General features: G+C 38.6%; 2 protein-coding genes across 9 annotated transcripts; both read right to left on the reverse strand.

Annotated features, from left to right (window-relative positions):
• Nucleotides 1–75: 75 nt before the first annotated feature.
• Nucleotides 76–6,364, reverse strand: LOC136773475 (uncharacterized). Of its 2 annotated transcripts, none has more exons than XM_066727182.1 (4): nucleotides 6,040–6,364; nucleotides 4,604–5,044; nucleotides 4,114–4,517; nucleotides 76–3,292 (listed from the first exon to the last, which is right to left on the reverse strand). In XM_066727182.1, exons 1-4 carry the CDS (start codon nucleotides 6,308–6,310, stop codon nucleotides 3,074–3,076), a joined length of 1,335 nt encoding a protein of 444 aa, XP_066583279.1. In that variant the 5' UTR covers nucleotides 6,311–6,364; the 3' UTR covers nucleotides 76–3,073. The 2 variants fall into 2 exon arrangements, with proteins under 2 accessions (XP_066583279.1, XP_066583278.1); XM_066727181.1 differs by having other exon boundaries at nucleotides 4,114–4,529.
• An 82-nt stretch (nucleotides 6,365–6,446) lies between these two features.
• Nucleotides 6,447–17,977, reverse strand: LOC136773472 (probable methylmalonate-semialdehyde/malonate-semialdehyde dehydrogenase [acylating], mitochondrial). 7 transcript variants are annotated; one of them, XM_066727174.1, is made up of 9 exons: nucleotides 9,960–10,226; nucleotides 9,797–9,867; nucleotides 8,802–8,874; nucleotides 8,392–8,591; nucleotides 8,147–8,225; nucleotides 7,694–8,061; nucleotides 7,188–7,616; nucleotides 6,825–7,103; nucleotides 6,447–6,733 (listed from the first exon to the last, which is right to left on the reverse strand). In XM_066727174.1, the coding sequence occupies exons 1-9, from the start codon at nucleotides 10,003–10,005 to the stop codon at nucleotides 6,632–6,634; spliced, it is 1,647 nt and encodes a 548-aa protein (XP_066583271.1). In that variant the 5' UTR covers nucleotides 10,006–10,226; the 3' UTR covers nucleotides 6,447–6,631. The 7 variants fall into 7 exon arrangements, with proteins under 7 accessions (XP_066583271.1, XP_066583275.1, XP_066583276.1 ...); XM_066727178.1 differs by having other exon boundaries at nucleotides 9,797–9,926; nucleotides 10,024–10,225; XM_066727179.1 differs by having other exon boundaries at nucleotides 9,955–10,225.
• Nucleotides 17,978–18,873: the final 896 nt, after the last annotated feature.

Consider the following 18,873-nt stretch of genomic DNA (forward strand, 5'->3'; position numbering starts at 1 on the left):
TGTGAAAATTCGTTTTCCTTAAAGCTTTCTTTAAGTAATGATTTGAAGGAAGAGTAGAAAACAGAGGGTTATCACTTTTCTAAACTTTTTATTTAGTTTTTATACACTTATAGGCCATATTTAGGCATGAGCTATATTCCATCTCCGATTTCACTTACAATTTATTGAACTCATTCAATAATACGATCAACGTAGAGCAATCGCCCGATGTGCTCAATGCGTTGGTACCATAAAATCTTATTAATAATAATAATACTAATAGTTACATCGATAATGCTGATACTGATAATGTAATGTTAATAATAATAATAACAATTGTAATAAAGGTAAGAATAATATATGTACAGAATTTTGTTGTCTCCTATCTAAGCTATATAACAGACGCAACGAGCCGCGTAATTGTTATCGTGCAATCAATATCTTGTTCTTCTGCATTTTTTCTTTCGTTCTTTTCTAAAAAATAATAAGCTTTTAATACTCGCTACTGAATCCAATAGTCTACCTCGAGGAAGAAAAGTAATATATGTTCCTGATTACCAGAGCGTCAAACCTAAATTTGAGCTAGGAATTATCACTGGCCATTCTCGCCTTATACAATCCCGACTGAATAAGTTTATCTATATATACAATATAATCGACTATCATTTCTCAGCGCTTATATATCAGATTTATTTATATATTTATATATCCTGTATATATAATATATATTTATATTCATATTTATATACCCTTTTACATAATACTTTTCTATGTATAGGTGAAAGTTAAAAATTAATAAAGATAAAAAAATATAATCTTCAAAATAGAAACTATAACCGTCTTTATTTCCAGCTACAGCACTAGGGTGTTTACAATGTCCAGCTTCCCTATTTTTCGGCTTTTTCTTTCAGAAAAATGCATCGAACATCTTTTTGTACGGAAATTTATGATATCTCTGTATGTGTGAGTGTCGATGGAGACGATGGGACCAATGGAAAACCAGAGAGAGATCCGTCTATCGGCCTCTCATCGAGGATCGGGGCAGGAAATGAAAAGTTAAGCCTTTCGCGAGAGCTCCCAACCCAACGGATGAGCGGAGCGGGCTCTCGATCCAATTCGGTGCAATAACAACGTTCAACAACATCAACAACAACAATAATATAACCAAGATTTATAAGATAGACTGTAATATAGATAGACTTAAACTGTAAACATCTTCTAGCTGAGGAAAGACCGTTATCCTTTTTGCGTAACGGAGTAACGGATATAGGTACTTAACATGAAAAAGTTTGCGCTTCGTAGTAGCAAAAGCTTCTCAATATATTAGTTCGTTATCTTTCCATTCGTGCCTACTCCATTTTTCTATTTTACGGTATATAATTGTATGTGTTTAATTCCCTTGTGCGTCAGGGGACAAATAAAAATATACATATCTAACCGCGCAAAATTCCAATTGAAAATGTAAATAACCCCGTTGGATATTTCATTAGAAAATCTATCGATTACTTATTCTCTTCTATTTCTTCATCGACTGTGAACTATAAGAAAGAAATCTTTGAGTGTCTTTTGCCCTTCCTGGCAGAATTCATCTCGCGCTATCTTTTTTGTGTAATTTTCCTCCTTGTAAAAAAATGTACCTTGGAAAGCTTTTTCGAAGCGCGCAGTTCTTATGTTTTATAACGTCAGAGGTCACTATATGCGATATTTGATAGATTTAGTGTTTATGTTATAAGTACGGATTGTTAATATTGTAGAAATTTTAACAAATAAACGATCCGGTCAAAGAGGCCGTTTCTCTCGCTAATGTTATCCCTAAATTGATCTCCACGAGATTTAGTCAATTGTAAATTTTCGAAAATTAGTCAATTCCTTCGATAATATAGCACTACTTTACCAATTTCGAGCCTTCGTCGATTCTCGGAGAATAGACTCTTTGGCCGATCGCGCGCGTTCCACTTCGCTTGTTTACATCTCTTAATTATATTATTCCATTTACAAACACATTTCTATAAGTTTATATGTATATATATATAAGTATCGTCTGAATTCATAATCCACGTTTAAAGGCATACGGATAACTTGGTACGAAAATCATCTAGTCTTGTTATACTCTTATTTACTTGAAAAGTTATAGCGAAAGCAACGACGTAGTTTGATAATTTCGTTACATTATTGAATACGCTATAATCACATCCAGAAAACGCGATGTACAAGTATAGGTATATCGAGTATAAAGATGTTACCAATTATCGACAAAGTTACAGCTTGATTGAAAAAAGAAACTCTCGAGTAATGTATTTATTGAAAGGATATTCAACGAACGTCCAACCGTTCGAGAGGCGAGAGACTCTCTCAATTATCGCTAAATCGATCGATGGCAAAAATCGACGTTTAATTTGCGCATTTCCACCAAAAAGGAAAATGGCAAAAATTCATTCATTTTGTTAGAATTACAATACGCAATTACCTCGAAATCGATTGTTTTTTATTTTAAATTTGTGCGCGTGTCTCTATATGTGTGTATGAAATAATTACGTTTCCTCTTATCCTCGCACTCTCTAAGATTCTCAATTTAAACTATACTTACACGCATCAAATGCCACAAATTTTTTATACAATGACATATTCCTTTCTCTGCTACCTATATCATTTTATTTCTTTCCTGACGTGCGCGCGTCTTGTGTTTTTTGCGTTTCGCGAATAGTCTCTCTCTCTCTCTCTCTCTCTCTCTCTCTCTCTCTCTCTCTCTCTCTCGTCATCTTTCAATAGCAAAAGACCCATTGATCCAAACGAATTTTATTTTTCTAAGCAAAGAAATATACGTCAGGGTTTTATGAAAGACTACATCATAGAAAGCTTTGGAGACGTAAAATATTATAGAACAGAGTAACCAATTCAATTAATAACTAACTCATAGAATATTTTATGGCAAAAAAGTAATACTTTTAAAATTCAATCGGAATCTCGAAAATGTTATTTTCCCGTGGAAGACAAAGCGTTACTACTGAACATATGTTCTCGTTTTGTTCTTTGTAAGTGTGTTAATCATAAAAAATAGGCAAATCTTACGCACTAAAAATTTCCTGGGACGCGACTACTCCTTTTCCTCCGTCTCAACGCTTCCGACTCCAAGCAAAGTTGATTTGTCTTCCTCCCCCTCCTCCTGGCATTCAACTTCCGGTTCCTCGATGCACTGACGTTGTCTTTTCGCAGCTTTTCTCTGCACGTAGAACATCAGGACCATACTTATACTTGCCAATGCTGCCAGCCCAGCCAAAAGTATGTAAATTGTCATTGGCATCTGAGTGGGCCCCTTTAAAAAATTCACCAAATTGTTTAAACTCGACATTATATCAGACATTTGTCAACGTTATTGATTTATTTGGGAAAATGCAAAGTTTCAAATATCTCCATCTGGGTCGCAAGCGTCATCTATCATTTCGAAGACATTTTAACTATTAATAGTTTACCAATGCACAGTATGTTCCACGAAGACGTGATAAAGTAAATAATTTAACGACTACGCATCTGCAATCGAGCAGCTCGTCTACTCAAATATGTTTAACTAAATTATTTTTGTTATACCAGAGTTGAGAGGATAAAAAGATTTCCGGAAAATATATCTCTTCCAACGCTGTTAAAAAATTCTAAATTAAGGTATACAAGGATACTTTAAATATCTCAGTAGAAAAAAGAGACGTTGAAACGGACACGGTTACTATTTATGAAATCGGATTTATTCTTGACATTCCAACACGATTAAAATAGAGACGATCCGAAGCAAATGTTTTGGGGATTTCGCATGGCTGGAGGCAGCAAATGAAAAGTTGAAAATTGGAAAAAAGAGAAGCAAGAAGAAGAGGATGGAAAAATATTGTCCGAGTAGTCGTGGCGTAGAAATTCAGGGAGGAATAAATGCCCAAGGCAATTGGTACATCTGCTTTTAGATTCACGAGCAAACTTTGCCTATCGATCGGACGGCAGTCTCAGTTTCAAAGTTTCTCACCCTTTGCTGCAGAACGATCAATATTTATACCGAATGGCGTCGATTTATCAAAGAATAATCCGTCGAGAATATTGAGGAGGACTCCAATGGAGATACCTGAAATGCTGTTGCTGCTGCTGCTTACTTACTTTCCATTGAAAATCGGACGTGGGGTCGGTAAAGAACCATTTTTGTGGCCAGGGTTTTATCGTGCCTTCTGGTGTTTTGAAGATCAGTCCCTCCAGGCTGAGCCCGTGTGCAAGAACACTCGTCGTGATGTTTCCTTTCTTATAGGATGCAATGCCTGCCTTCATATACATTTGCGGAATCGTTTCGTTCTCCCTCAATTTCAAGGTGACCCGCGGCATTTTTGCTTTTCTGGATAAACCTGATGGGATCCTCGTGGTCTCTTGCTCCGAGCTACTGAACAGCTTGGAGCTTGACGATGCTACGATCTGCGACGAAGGGTTGGTCGAATCCACGAAATCCGTTCTTCTGCTCGTTAACTCTTCCAAGGTCACCGATGTGGTGTCCATTAAAGTTGATGATAAATCTGAAACCAGTGCTTCGATCGCTCAGGTTCAAGCGCTTCTTAGTCCTATATAAACTGATAAGCGTCTTCTCTATTATAGCTATTACCTTCCGACGTGACGTCAATGATCTTTTCAGGAGCCTCCGCTCTTAAAATGTTTAACGATATCAACGTAGTCTCTTCAAGGTCGTTCCGCCTGGTAGCGTCGGTCATTGACTCGCTGCCAGTCGGCCTATTCCTGCTCCTACCGGCCGCAATATCCTCGCTCCTGGAGGAATTCCTAGCAACCGCACTGTGCCCAATTCTTCCCATGGCCAACATTGTACTGGCGAAAAGGTTATGATCGTTCTGATTCATCAAAAATGGCGTTGCCACGCAAGCAAGAATAATCAGAACCATCAAACTTCCCATCGAGTACTTGACGCATTTTGAGCTTAATTTCCCCGATGTGTGCGGATATCCAAGCGAGGAAAATTGATCTGTCTGGGGCAGAATGGTGTACTGCAGGCTAGCATCACCCTTCCGCACTGTTTTGTACATGGTTCTACCTGCAAACGAGCTTTCGAGTTTACCAGCACCCTCATAGATTTTATCAACAATTTATCGGCAAATTTATTTTATAATAAGCTGACCGGGTTTTCTGCATCTATACTCGCTGAATATCGAAACAATTTCGGCCCTCGATTAAATACAATTCCATAATATCTTTATTAACCGTGGATTTCTATCGCACAAATCGCATTAAACCAATTAGTAATTAACCGACTTGAACATAAAACGAAATTGGTATCAGGATACACGAAGATCTCTATCAAAATCAATTAAAATAAATACGAGCAAGCCATAAAACTATATATATATATATATATATCAATTCAGAAATGTTTCCTTATGCTATAACATCGAATATTAAATACTAACGGATTACCATAAATTTTAGTTTATTAATTCAACGAAATAAACAAATCCAATTTAAGTTTGTGCCAAGTACTGATAGATCAGGTTAGTAAAAGATGCAGTTTAGTTCCAAGTAGTCTATCGAAACATTTATAAATTTATCGGTAGTGTTATAGTCAATGTTGGTAAATAAATATTAAGGTTTATAAATTTGCAATATTTTGACGATGAAAGAAAGTTTTTAATTTTTCTTTCAGTATGAACTCATGTATCTATTCTCCCAAGTCCTGGCTTTTGTTCGCCTCAAGGTACTAAGAAATTTTCATTTTAATTGATTTTGACTACAAATTAATACTTCTTTGCCACGTCAAGACACCACCAACCATCCGTTGATTTACTTGTTTTTATTTATTATATTATAACAAAAGTAACTAAGAAACAAGACACATTTAATGAAGAGATGACAAGAAATGAAGCGAGTATTATTTTCTAACGAATTAGTGGATTTTCAGATAGAACATCGAGGATTCTTACAATGAGTGAAAACAACGCAGAGTGTTTTGTCAATAATCGGAGAAGGGTGAGAATGACCAGGATGAGTCTCGGCTTATCGAGCGTTCAGTGATCAATTAAAGTTGTTACTTACGATATGTGAAAAGTAGAAGAGTCGTGGAAACTTTGCTGACAGCAGGAAGGAAAAAAGTACGTGATAATCCGGGCCAGGCAGAGCCTCGCCTGTGAAGAGAACTGGTTATGTCGGAGAAGTGCGCAGGTGCACCCTTTATGGGTATTAGAATTCTAGGGCGCATGCCCAGCCATCGCTTCCGGTAATAAGGCATCCTTTTGAATGCCTTCTTGGACACGAGATAACATTTGCACATTTCGGGTTCAAGGACGAATATGGAGCCACCGACCATGAACTTCCCTTAGCCAATTATTACAAGTGTTTTGTATATAGAATAAGAGAACTTTTGCGGCCCAAACCCATCATAACTGATCATTTATCCACCTCCCTCCTTTTATTTGACCAAAGGTTAACGTAAAAGAAGAACGTTAGAGCTCATTCGAGAGTTTATTCTGTATTACAAAAATATATATGTATATATATATATATATGTATATATAACTTAACATTATTTGCTTAATTGTGTACCGATGGAAGACTGTTGTGCGTATTCAGGTACTCGTCGAAATAAATGAGTCTATTCGGCATAGAGGCTCGACAAACCGTTGATTCTTTATTGCATCGTTGGCATGGCAGTTGACGAATCGATCGTGGTAGCATCCGCGGATCTCCAGAGTTGAGTTATCGTCTTGGTTTGCGTATGGAAATTAACGCCCTAAAAATGATAAAGGAACGATTTTACATTAATCTTTACAATACACAGCAATATAAAGAGACTTAAAAAATGTATAATCCTTTGCGCATACGTATTTTCCATAAAAGTGGTTATCTCCTAGGAAGGATCCTTTGTTCCCTGTAAAACTGAACATGGGAAGCGGAACTGGAATAGGAACGTTAATTCCAACTTGACCAGCTTCGATTCTGTGGGAGAATGCACGAGCAGCCGCGCCATTGGTAGTAAAGATAGCCGTTCCATTGCCGTAAGGGCTGTTATTAATAATATCTATAGCTTGATCCAAAGTATCGGCAAATATTACCGATAAGACTGGTCCGAAGATTTCTTCGGTATAGCACTTCATGGTGGGCTATAATTTTAATATACATTAATTATTTCTGTAAAGTTTCAAAATGAAAATAAAACACTGCTAGTACAACCCATTATTGATTACCTTGACATTGGTTAATATTGTGGGTCCAACAAAGTTTCCATTTTCAAAACCAGGTACAACGATTCCACGTCCGTCCAATGGCAATCCAGCACCGTCCTTAACACCGGACTCGACCAATTCAATGATCCTTTGCTTGGATCGCGGTGATATTACGGGACCAAGATCAGCTCCTGGTACGTGACCAGCGTTGACCTTCAAGTGTTTAGCAGCTTCGACCAATTCTGGTATCCAGTCTTTGGATTTTCCTACGAAAATCGCCACGGACAGGGCCATGCATCTCTGACCCGCAGCACCGAAAGCAGCTCCAGCTATTTGCGACAGTGTCTTGTTTTTGTTCGCATCCGGCAAAACTACGCAATGGTTCTTCGCGCCCATGTTACATTGTACTCGTTTACCATGTGCGCTGCTTTGTTTGTAAATGTATTTGCCCTGAAAATACCAGAATTTTCTGTAAACTCATTAGCATTATTTTAATATAGTTAAAGTAAAGAGTAAGAAGAGTGTACCGCTTGATCAGAACCAACGAATGAAACAGCTTTAATATCGGGATGCTCGCAAATAAAATCGACCGCTGCGTGTTGGCCGTGAATTACATTCAATAGACCAGGTGGGGCACCAGCCTTGCTGAAGAGGTCCGCGAGTATCATGGATGCTCCAGGTACACGCTCCGATGGTTTCAGTATCGTCGCGTTTCCACAAGCGACTGATATTGGAAACGACCATAGTGGTATCATAGCAGGAAAGTTAAAAGGGCAAATGGACGCTGTTACCCCCAATGGAACTTTGTATGAAATTGTATCCATATCCGTAGCTATGTTACTGGAAGTCTCTCCCATTTGCAAAGTAGGAATCGCCGTGCATGCATCGACCACCTCTAAAAATTCAAATTGCAACACCGTTCGCTCAATCTAACTAAATAAATTCATTAGAAATGTAAACAGTTAAGAAGATATACTCACGCAGCCCCCTCAAAACATCTCCTTCGGCATCAGCCATGGTTTTGCCATTCTCCTGAACGAGATTTTTCGCTATTTCTTTCTGAAAGAATTTTTGGAACCAGTGATTTTCTATTATCGAGAAAACGGTCAATGCAGGAAATTGATTGGAGTTCGGGTGAATGTGAAATGAGCAATTATTATCGTTCGTAGTACTCGTGTGCAAAGCTGTAGTTTAATGGGAAAAGTTTGGCGACTCGTATACGAACCGAGTGTTGCCGAATGAGGGCTTGGTACTTGAGCATTAAATTTTGCCTGGTGAGTATACTGCTGTTCCTCCACGTTTCGTAAGCCTTCTTGGCACTCGATACCGCATGTTCCATCTCATCTTTTGTGGATTTCGGAGTCCTACAGAGCAGCTGATTTGTCGCCGGATCGTGGACTTCCGTAAACTCCGTCGCTTTTGATTCTAAAAGAAGAATTCATTGAAGAAGTCACGTTGATACGTCCTTGCTACATGCGCTTATGTCATGCATTTATTCAATTTTAGACTCTCTCGTATTTGCGTAAAGACCATCTTTGAAGTTAAGCAGCATGCATTGAATATGCATAAAAAGTGGTAAGAGGTCAGCGATTAAAATTCATGATTTTCTGCAGAGGGGGGTAAGGTATGCCTTACCTACAAACTGGCCATCGATATACATTTTTACAGTGGACACTGTCGTGCTGTAGGGTCGTGCGGCCAGCCGCATCTGCAAATTAATTTATCGATGTAATAGGTAAAACAAAAATTTCATCTAACGACAGTTATCGTGCAAATAATATTTTACATTACATGGCGCGATATTTATCGTCCTATATGTCGGGGCAATAAGTTGATCAATCAGTAGAACTCATCTACAAAGTTCAGCTAAGAAAACACTTGAGCTCAGTGTCAAAGTAACAAATATACGATTGGTGGTTGAATCAACATAGCGATAAAGGCATAACGCAACCAATCGTATCGTACCATTTAAATAAACGCCTAGAAATAAAATAATATACGCAGCTAAAATTTAGAGGGCCGATCTGTTCGTTAAACAAAATTTTAAGTAGCACAGTGCGAAATCAATCTTGACGCTTGAATTGACGAAAACACACATGCCTCCTAACACGATAACAGACCATTTAACGATATGGCATTGAAAGAGCTTGTTTAAATTGTTATCACTCGAGGGACTCAGTCAAATCTTGCATATATAGCTCGTATTCCGATAACATTTTTGACATACTTATGTTTATTGTTAAACTTATTAGAATAACTTTTTCATCATTAGTCTCATTCAGCTATATGACATAAAACCATAAATATCCTCGATGAGCAGATTAATTTCCTAGAAGGGAGCAGTACTGATAAAGGACCATTTAAATCGTCTTTTCAAAGCAAACGGTGAATATTTTCACAATCTGAAAAGCGAAGAAAAATCACAGTCAATTTTTCGCGGTTCAATTATTGATTCTACCGAGTTCCACGAACGACCACTAGATAGAGTGCGTTTCCCTAGGATGGAAAAGTGGGAACAGTTCCAAAAACACGTGCAGTTATAACATATTAGTCGTAGATTTGACAGTAGAAGTGCAATTACTGAGAGACGAATGAGTTTCCTATGAAGTTCTCAAGTATATTTCTCTTACCTCGGTTTTCGCGATTTTAGTCAGCAGCGCCATTTTTTCGTGAAACGTTCGATGAAGCCGTCTGTCTGGAACTAAAACGTTTCGTCCAAAAAGCGACCATACATTTAATCATGCAGGTCAATGTTTTCAGCTAGGACATACAAATATTCACAAACTACCTTACTCGACTCTCTCTTTTGTAATTGTATCGCAATCAATGATGACCTCATATAAACTTTTATACACACCTAAACTGTTAAAGTGCTCTCTAACGATGCAAAAAAATATTTAGAAAATATTAAACAAACTTTATAGCTTTTCACTTATCCTATCCTCATTTATTGCATTGGCAAATTTTAATTTAAACGAGCAAAGGTAAATGTTTGGAGTGTATAATACTAGTCTTGGGGAAGATTAAATTATCACACCACCTTTTATTAGATTATTAGATTGACAGGCAAGTATTATGGATAATGCCATCTACTGAGAGCTCTTCAAAGTACATTCGATGCTGCTTTATAAATCAATTCCTAATTAAGTTTCATTAAACAGATACTGCTCGAAAAAGGTTAATTATTTACAAGCATTAAAATTTTGAAAATGAACGATAAATTTAAATACTATACAGATGTAGTAATATTATTGTGAGAAAAATACAGAATTGTGTGATAATATATATTTTAACCTTCGCTCAATTTTAAACGATACGACTCAATTATTTTAGTTTACCCAAAAACGGAGTATAATAATGATGAATACTTTTGCATCTGCATATCTCTCTCTCGTAAAGATAACAATATGCCATAAGCCAACGACTGTAATGGTGCAATCTAACAATTGAAATTTTAATTGCTAAGTCAAGTACGCAAGTTAATGGAGGTCGCAAAAGTCCAACAGAATTTTTAAGTCGACCTCCACATTCAAAAGGTAAACGCCCGCTCGATATTACAATACTCGTATATGTGCAAAAATCTGCAAGAGGAGGAAAGAAATAATACATTGCACGCGTCCAGAGTCGATAAAGTAGAACGTCTCATTGAATTACCAGCGATCGGTGCAAGTGTTGATACGATCTGATGAATTGCAGAATCAATTGCGTCCCTACACAGATGTCTCCACGTTTACATTTATACTATACATACATCTTCTTATAAATTATTCATAAACTTATTAAAAAAAATAATGTAAAATACTTATTTTCAAGATAGAGTCAGTTTGAAGCGTATTTAAAGAATCAATCGGTAGGGATCCATTAAGAATTTTAATTTCAATCGCAATCACTGTATGGGTACAAAGGAGGAGGAGGTAGTCATTATTGCTGACGTTGATTTGCATTCATTGATAATTTGCATAACGTTAATTCGATAAAGCAACGCAGACAAGTTTCATAGCACGGGATTACTAAACGATAACCCGCTAACGACTCTAATTCTTTCATTGACACGGTAATGAAGCATGCAAAGCGCAAATGTTTTCTTAATTCAAAGCTCGAAGCAGTTGCGTGGAATAAAAGGTAAATGACGGAAAAGGAAGGAGGAGTGAAAATTTTGTCCATGTACAAGAGGCATATATTGGAAGAACTAAGAATGTTTAGAACGACGAGTTGAGTTTCTTAGGTTGTGTAAAGATTATGTTATCGTCGTGGCCGGGATATCGTAATGTGTTTTGTAATGCGTTGCCTGTCCAGTTGAATATTAAGCCACTCGTATATATCCAATCGTTCGAGCCTCGACCAGAGATTAAACAGCTCTCAAAAACGCAGAAAACGAATTTCCATCGATCCAATCTTATTTTTTTCCTTTAATATCATCGTTTCATTTCTTCGATAACAACCAATTCCAGCTAACCGTTTTTCACAATCTTATCAGTAATTGCAGAAAATTATCAACGCGAATGATTTCCATGTAGATCCAAATCAACAATGGCTGTTTTTTCACAATATTTTTTTTCTTTAAACGCCTGAAAAAGGTTGTAAAACGAGAGTTATAGAGCTGTACGCAATTTATGGCTTGTCGTCCTAAATATGTGTCGTAGAAATTTGTTAAAAATGAGATGAAACTGGATGGATCGAGGACTGATATCGGAAACAATATCGAGTAGTCTGCATGATGATCCACAATGTCAAGGGGGTAAACAAATATATTTATTGGGGATTGGTAAGAAGCTAGATAAAAATTGTCTTCGACGTGAGTGGGTTCCGTAAAAGAGCGTGATCAGGTCAGATTAGGGAAAAGTGTACAGGGCATCCTGGAGCAGTTTTTGAGTCTGAAAAAAAAAGATTTCGATTCGGTTCCGGGACGATGCCGCGAGGAGATAGCCGAGAAAGTTAGACACCTATCGTAGACAGAGTAGAAAGTTTTTTTTTTTCGTTTTTCTTACGACGCGCTTGTGTGTGCGCGCACACATTGGCGTCCTCGTAGGCAATCCACTTCGCGTAACATCGGCTTAATATTCCACGCGACAGAACGTCCGATTACGAAAGCGAATTGCAAGACACCTGGTAATTCGATAATAATAATGTACGTGAATACTTCGTATAACACAGTTTCGAAATTGCAAAACTGCCGATTCTCGTGGATGCTCTTTGAAAAAAAAAAAAAAAGAAAGAAAGAAACAATCCAATAATCTTCCCAACTATTGATATATACAACCGAGAAAACGCGTTACCAATCGAGTAATGTTTACGATAATAAATTTACGTTCGAGTAAATGTTGGTTTGCCCCACCACTCTTTAACTCTCCTGAAATAATGGTATGCGGGCAATGGGAGGAGTAGGAGGAGAGGAAGAAGCAAATTGTATTTCCATTTTATCTCCGTGGCTTTCACGGGTCTTGCGCGACAATGCTGGTGCAGTTGATAAAACGAGAAATCATCATTTTGCAATGTCGTCAATTTTATTTAACATAACTGCGAGTGATTGGTAACAAAGTTGCGACTGGAATAACAAATATAAGGATATAAGGAATATTATATTTGGCTGATTGGTTAGCTTGAATTTATAAATAAGGAGCAAGTGGGATGCTATCTTTGCTCGGAGGCTTGATAAATAAACGCAGGAGGAATGACATACGAAATATATCAGGCATCTCTCGTGAACAAGATTTGCGCTAACTATTATATACGCCATAAAGGATGGAAGATTCCGAAGAATTTCGGGCAGACTTCCAAATGCAATAAGCGGTGGTAAAGAAGGGCCACTTCGCTTGGAGTTGCATTATTATCAAACCGTGCGAATAGCGCGGAATCCGCAAATGGAGAAATGCATGCTCGAGCCGATCTCGCAGCCACAGCTCGGAATATCTGCATTACGCGCGACTTTGCAAAATACAATAAGCTGCTCACCTGAATTCCACCGTTTGGTCTTTCGGACCCGTTACTAGCGTGTTTTGCGAGACAAAAATAAGCTCGTAGCACGTTTGTTTTCTCAAAAGCTATATAATCGCACGAATTTACGCAATAACAAGTGAGTTATTCTCCAGAGAATAAGGTATACATCTATACCATATACACGAGAAATTGTGAAAATTCTCCGATCGGGTATATTAACGCGCGTTAAAATTGCTTAATAACAAATGATCTTTGAGAAGAGACTCGAGGCGTAAACGACTTCCGCGTGTTTCTCGCATTTTTCTCTTTCTCCTCTATCAGTCCAGTGATTATTGACCTGGCATTAAGCGACCCGGAGGTTTGAAATGTTAATTTTGCGAAGCTTATTTGCAAAGGTTAAGATTTAAAATGATATTACGTGGTTGGCGAGGTTCGTTGAAGCGGCGCGGCATCGGCATTGGGAGGAGGACGTTGCGTTTGAAAATGGTGGTCGTTGATTAGTACCGACAGGCATAAATCGGTTTTACGCGGGGTCAGGCGGACCCCGGAAGAGCGTTCAGGCCGTTCAGGGTCCACTCGTCACGGCTAGCCATATAGCTGTGATTCGCTCGCTCGGTGGATCGAGATAGTCGAGGTCGCCGCGACTCGCCTCGTGTCAGTTAGCCTGTGCAAGAATCGACAACGACTACGACGGCCGATAATAAAAGTCCCAACTCTCTTGGACTAGCTCCCTCTATATCCGTGTCAACCATGCTACGGCCAACGTTCGCTCTTTTTTTCTACGTCAAAAGACTTCCGGCGATGACCTTGAAAGCTCGCGCTTCCCTCTTCCGCATTCTAAAAATATTTATCCGATAGACACACCGGATCGTCGATCCTCATCGGCCTACGCGCGGAATCTACTCTGCGCCATCTCGGAAGTTGGAGAAAATAAATATAGATCCCATCGATCCCCCTGCTCCCACAGTTCACCTACATCTATTTTCGCTCTTCGAAATTCGTCCAAATCACATACTCTCTCTCTCTCTCTCATTGCCGTAAACATGAATAAAAAACACGCTGAAATTTCTCAATTCACAGCCAATAATTTAATTATCGGATTATCCTTATTGCAAAATTACTTCAATTTAAATTTATTGTGTACATATACAAAAGGCGTGACTGCGCACTGTGATATTTTAACGATTAATATATATATATATATGTGGAAAAGAATTATTTTATTATTATAGTCACGGGTTCCCATATAATCATAGAGGAAAAACACTGATTACCGGGAGGAGAAACTTGATTTTCCTATACGAGTATATGAATTTATCGAGCGATTTTCACGACCGACACAGCAACTGCAACGCCCACGAGAGCCTGCGAATTTTTCACTTACGATTTATTACGATTTACAATTGAGGAACTTTTTTTTTCCTCTTACGCGACGCCATGACTTCCGGCCGAGTTAAAGATCTGCAGCGAGGCAATAATAAGGTAACTGGAAGCGAAACGAAGCAAAGTCCCTGTACTAATAGGGCGGAGAAAGCTGAACACCCCAGACCAGACCCGCCCGTGATAAACCACTTTCTTCGCTTACGACGAATTACTATAGAACGCGTTTTCAAACGTTACTTATTCACGTAACCGAGACGAACCGAAAGTATTACGAAGATAATAATAGCGACAAACTAATAAGGTATACAATTAAGTTGCAGGCGAGAATTTTCCTCACACTTATATATATATATACACTGCCGGTCAAAAGTTTAAGACCACTTGAGAAATTTGGCTCAAAAACAGTTACCTCTTTAAATGCCCATAACTTTTCAATGAGAAAAGATAGGAGAAAATTCAAAACACCATAAGAAAGGTGATGAAATTCTACATATGATGGAATTACTTTCATTCGCCAGAAGCTTATAATTTACGAATATCCATTAAATGAAATAGGTGTAAAATTTTTAATTTTTAATTTTTTGTTTCGCAAATTCAACTGCTTCTACCACTTACGAGAATTGTGGTACGTATCTGAAACTTTGGTGACATAAAGCTCAAAGTTTTAGCTTTAATTTGAGCCATCAAACGTAACGATATTCATCGTATTTCCTTATTTTCATAACGTTTTTCTGAGTAATGTCGAGAAAAATTGTTGACCGAAAAACAACTGCCCAAGCATTTAAGACAATTTCAGATCGAAGAATCCGTCGGTATTAACGACTTATTCTACTTATTCCATATTGCACTTTTATTCAATTAAAAGTAATATGATAATTGTAAATCTTCGAATTAATAAAATATATTTGGTTAATTATTACTCTACATTTGTTGATTTAATTTAAAATTGAATAGTGCTTTGTGTTAATTGAATAAAAGTGCAATATGGAATAAGTAGAATAAGTCGTTAATACCGACGGATTCTTCGATCTGAAATTGTCTTGAATGCTTGGGCAGTTGTTTTTCGGTCAAAAATTTTTCTCGACATTACTCAGAAAAACGTTATGAAAATAAGGAAATACGATGAATATCGTTACGTTTGATGGCTCAAATTAAAGCTAAAACTTTGAGCTTTATGTCACCGAAGTTTCAGATACGTACCACAATTCTCGTAAGTGGTAGAAGCAGTTGAATTTGCGAAACAAAAAATTAAAAATTAAAAATTTTACACCTATTTCATTTAATGGATATTCGTAAATTATAAGCTTCTGGCGAATGAAAGTAATTCCATCATATGTAGAATTTCATCACCTTTCTTATGGTGTTTTGAATTTTCTCCTATCTTTTCTCATTGAAAAGTTATGGGCATTTAAAGAGGTAACTGTTTTTGAGCCAAATTTCTCAAGTGGTCTTAAACTTTTGACCGGCAGTGTATATATATATATGAGCAAATCTTTCCATACGCGAGCCTACATAGAATACAACGTAAGATTTCTAATCGACTAGAAATTTGAGAAGAGTAAAAAAGTATAGAGGAGTATAGTAATTTGTAGTGATTTAAGGTGAAATTGGTTTGATCGGTGTAGCGCTGGAACTATGAAATTCTCTGCAGGATGGCGTGCAGGCCGTGCAGCAGAAACGCACGGCGCGGCGCGGCAATGGAATAGCCGTTGTTTGCCCACGCTCGCAGCGACTTTTTCTCCCATGACGTGTCGAGGCTTGATAACTACTCGCCTCTCTCCCCTTGTCCCGTTGCACCCTCGATATATACTCGTATACACACAATCGCACACCTTCCAACTCCAGATGGCTTTCTAGTTTGATCGCTACATTTCACAATGCGGATATGCGAACAAGGATCTCTTTGCCCGGAGCCCCGATATTTCCCTTCGAACTTCACTATCCATTCGTCTTTCATCTTTATTATCTCGCTACAAATTTACCTTAAATCCATTAGGATTCATAACACGCGTAACTCGCTATTTCGAGCACTAGGAAGAAGCTGATATAAACTGTTAGGGTTCATATATATATATATATATATATATGTGTATATAATACGTACGGTAAAAGAGTTTTTTTCAAATACAATCCAACGTCGACCGTTCATCCGTGTACGTTTCTTCTTTCCATTGCAAAGCACAAAGTGTTTGTAAACGAGGCAATGGGAAGCGCGTGAAGCGAGAAGCGAGACCGACTGCAGTAGAGACCTATGGTAGGTTTAATGTTAGATAAGGCTGGATGATACGTCGGAAACGGACCGACGACGTAGAAGCAGAAGAATAACCTAGCGCGGCATAGCGCGGCGGATTCTCCGTTTACATGGCGATTAACGCTCCGCGAGGTTACTGTGCAGAAGCAATTCTCAAAGTCCTGTTCTCGCGATGCTTTAGTCACGGGCCAATGCGCGCGCTGTGCAAACGAGTTATGAAAAACTATCCGCTGGAATATACGGACATGGCTCTGCCTCGTGGAAACCGCCGAGTCGCCCGTTAAAACGCCCATCCAACCGATAATAAATCCTTCCCAAGCTTTTCCCTGCAGCTTTTGCCGTTTTATATCAATTCACCGTTATAAGTCTCCTCCGATTTACGATTTGACCCTGCGCCCCTACCGATGTCCATACCTTTCGCGTTCTCCCCCCATAATTCGACCGATGACTAATTTAATCTTCGAAAGAACAAAAAAAAAAATACTGAAAATCACGTTGACGTCGGGAGAGAAAAAGTTTCCTTTCCGACGATCCCAACCGGTATAGCACGTTCCGCGATGCAAAACTTGGACGTTTCTCGGGACTCTATACACAGGAAACGCCGGTATGGTATATATATATATATATATATAAAATAAGCGAGAACGTGATTCAACGGCGGAAGCGAGCAGTTTGAGCGATAACAAGCCGTGCGTTTCGCTTTTAATAAGATAAAAGAAAACCAAACGCTTTAATGGCTGGAGAAATGCAATTATACAACGGAAAAGTCAATAGTAAAAAATTGCATTTTCTCGTTTTCGCCCTCGTTAAATCGAACGCTCTCTATTGTGTGGAATTATAAAGATTCTTATACGCTACCTCGAGAGAAAAATCGTTGTCTCCTTTGTTTGCTTTATTGACCCTTTCAGTCCTGGCGGTCACATGTGTGCTACGTGGCTCTCCGCAAGGCACACGCGTTGTCATTTATAAAGAACAATTAAAAAATCGTTAGAGCTGAAGTAACACATTCTTCAACGTCTACTGTATACTTAACGTCGTTTGTTACTCCATTGGTAAATAGTGACAATCGAATGACGGTTTTATGTTTTATTCAGTGCTGCAACTATCTTGGCGAGGAAGAGAATTAAGAAGCCAACTTGCGGAGCGTATTTTAATTTAATAATTTATCATTGGTATCCAAATGATTTGTTTACACGCATTAATTATTATTGGCCGTTGCTACCAGCGAGGCGAGTCTTAACTAGAAATTTAATAATTTAGCGAGTGCAAAAGCAACTTCACTCTGACTTTCGCGCGAATCGTGTCGAAAGTTACTCGACGAGTATAGTGTGTAGCGAGGAAACCCACTTTCAATTGTAACGGTGGCCAGACTCTCGCGGGACTTTCCATTTCGACCAAACGTATTGTTTACATTCAGAATTTTCTCAATCTCCCACCCCAGACGTATTCCACCCTCCTCTTAGCAGTTTCTCGAAGCACGAAGCATCCTTCGGCACACGAGATTCTCCCAACTTCCCAACACCGAGGTTGCCTTTTTAGGTTATGTTCGACGACTCGAGGGGATTCCCGCTGATTTTCAACTTTCTCATTTTCCCCGTTGCTTTTTGTTCGTGAGTGTAATTTCGCGAGGCAACGAGAAATCTGAATACGCTGGAGAACTCGAAAGTAAAAGTGACGTGAGTCAGTATACAGCGACGACGATGGGGCGGGAGTCCTTGAACTTTTGCTCGAAAATTGCAGTGCAGCGCTAAACCTGTAAATCGTCGTCAATGAACGTTAAAGTGGTCGCTACAGATGTCGCTGCCTCCGCGACTCTCCAATTTGTAAGGTTAGCGAATCATTTTCGCTATCATCGTCGTGATCGTCACGGTGTCACGCAGTCACCATAGTCGCGACGATTGACCAACGAGCGTAATTGCAGCTTCAACTGCTTAATTACCTTCCCCCCGTGCTATACGCGACGCTCCAGTTAAGATCCATCTCCAACCCTACCGTCGGCCATCTTGAAACTCAACGAAAACCTTTTTTTCCCCGACAATCGGAGACAACGATTCAATTAAGTATCGTCGAGCTGCGTCGTAAATTATGTAAACAGTTTTGTTTCTTACAAACGCGTGAGATTGCTTCGCTGCTTAT

The sequence above is a fragment of the Prorops nasuta genome, unplaced genomic scaffold (genome assembly GCF_024137725.1).
Source record: "Prorops nasuta isolate Cenicafe-Biocafe unplaced genomic scaffold, Cenicafe_Pnas_1.2 PNAS00005, whole genome shotgun sequence".
Lineage (NCBI taxonomy): Eukaryota > Metazoa > Arthropoda > Insecta > Hymenoptera > Bethylidae > Prorops > Prorops nasuta.